Genomic DNA, 607 nt, shown 5'->3' on the forward strand with positions numbered 1-607 from the left:
GCTTTATAAGCGTATCTCGCGGTATATAACTCTTCGCGAAATTTGTTCTGATCCTCGTCGGACCAAAAATTCTCCTTAAACGATTTTACTGCTTTTTCGAATGTATCCGGTTGATTTAACTCGAACCAAAGACTAGCTGCTCCTTGCATTGCTTTTGCGAAGAAGTGAAGTTTATCCGCGTTTGAAACTCGTTCATACGTCGCGGTTTTTTCAAATTTGTGAAGGAATCGAATGGGATTTTGAATATCACGCCTACCTGAATACGTGATATCTTGAAACGGATTTTGTAACCAGCCTCCTTTAGGCATTCTTATCGTCCACTCACATTCCGGTACTGTGTCGCGTTTCGCAAGAATTACGGCATCGTCAGCCTGTCGTTGTTTTGTGGCAATATTACCTACCACTGACTCTGGTTCCGTATTTGTTTTTTCCTGGAATGCGTCTACACTATTCCCGATTCTAGCTTCTAAAGCATTAATTTTTTCGAACAAGGCATTTAGTATAGCGGCATCTAGCTCGCTCGCGCTCGTTGTTCGCGTCTCCTCACGGTTTTCGGTCATGCTTGTATCAGGGTTCGCGTCTCGCTTTTCTTCGATCGCTACTCTAC

The 607-nt window shown here is 43.5% G+C and overlaps 1 protein-coding gene across 1 annotated transcript in view; it reads right to left on the reverse strand.

The window, feature by feature from the left end:
* The window catches only part of LOC105449750, a 4,326-nt gene extending 3,766 nt beyond the window's left edge, over positions 1 to 560 (reverse strand). The window contains exon 1 of the mRNA XM_011689134.1: positions 257 to 560. Coding sequence (XP_011687436.1) covers positions 257 to 560 — 304 coding nt within the window. The remainder of the gene's footprint in view (positions 1 to 256) is intronic.
* Between the last annotated feature and the right edge of the window lie 47 nt (positions 561 to 607).

The sequence above is a fragment of the Wasmannia auropunctata genome, unplaced genomic scaffold, assembly GCF_000956235.1.
Source record: "Wasmannia auropunctata unplaced genomic scaffold, wasmannia.A_1.0 LD336074.1, whole genome shotgun sequence".
Classification (NCBI taxonomy): domain Eukaryota; kingdom Metazoa; phylum Arthropoda; class Insecta; order Hymenoptera; family Formicidae; genus Wasmannia; species Wasmannia auropunctata.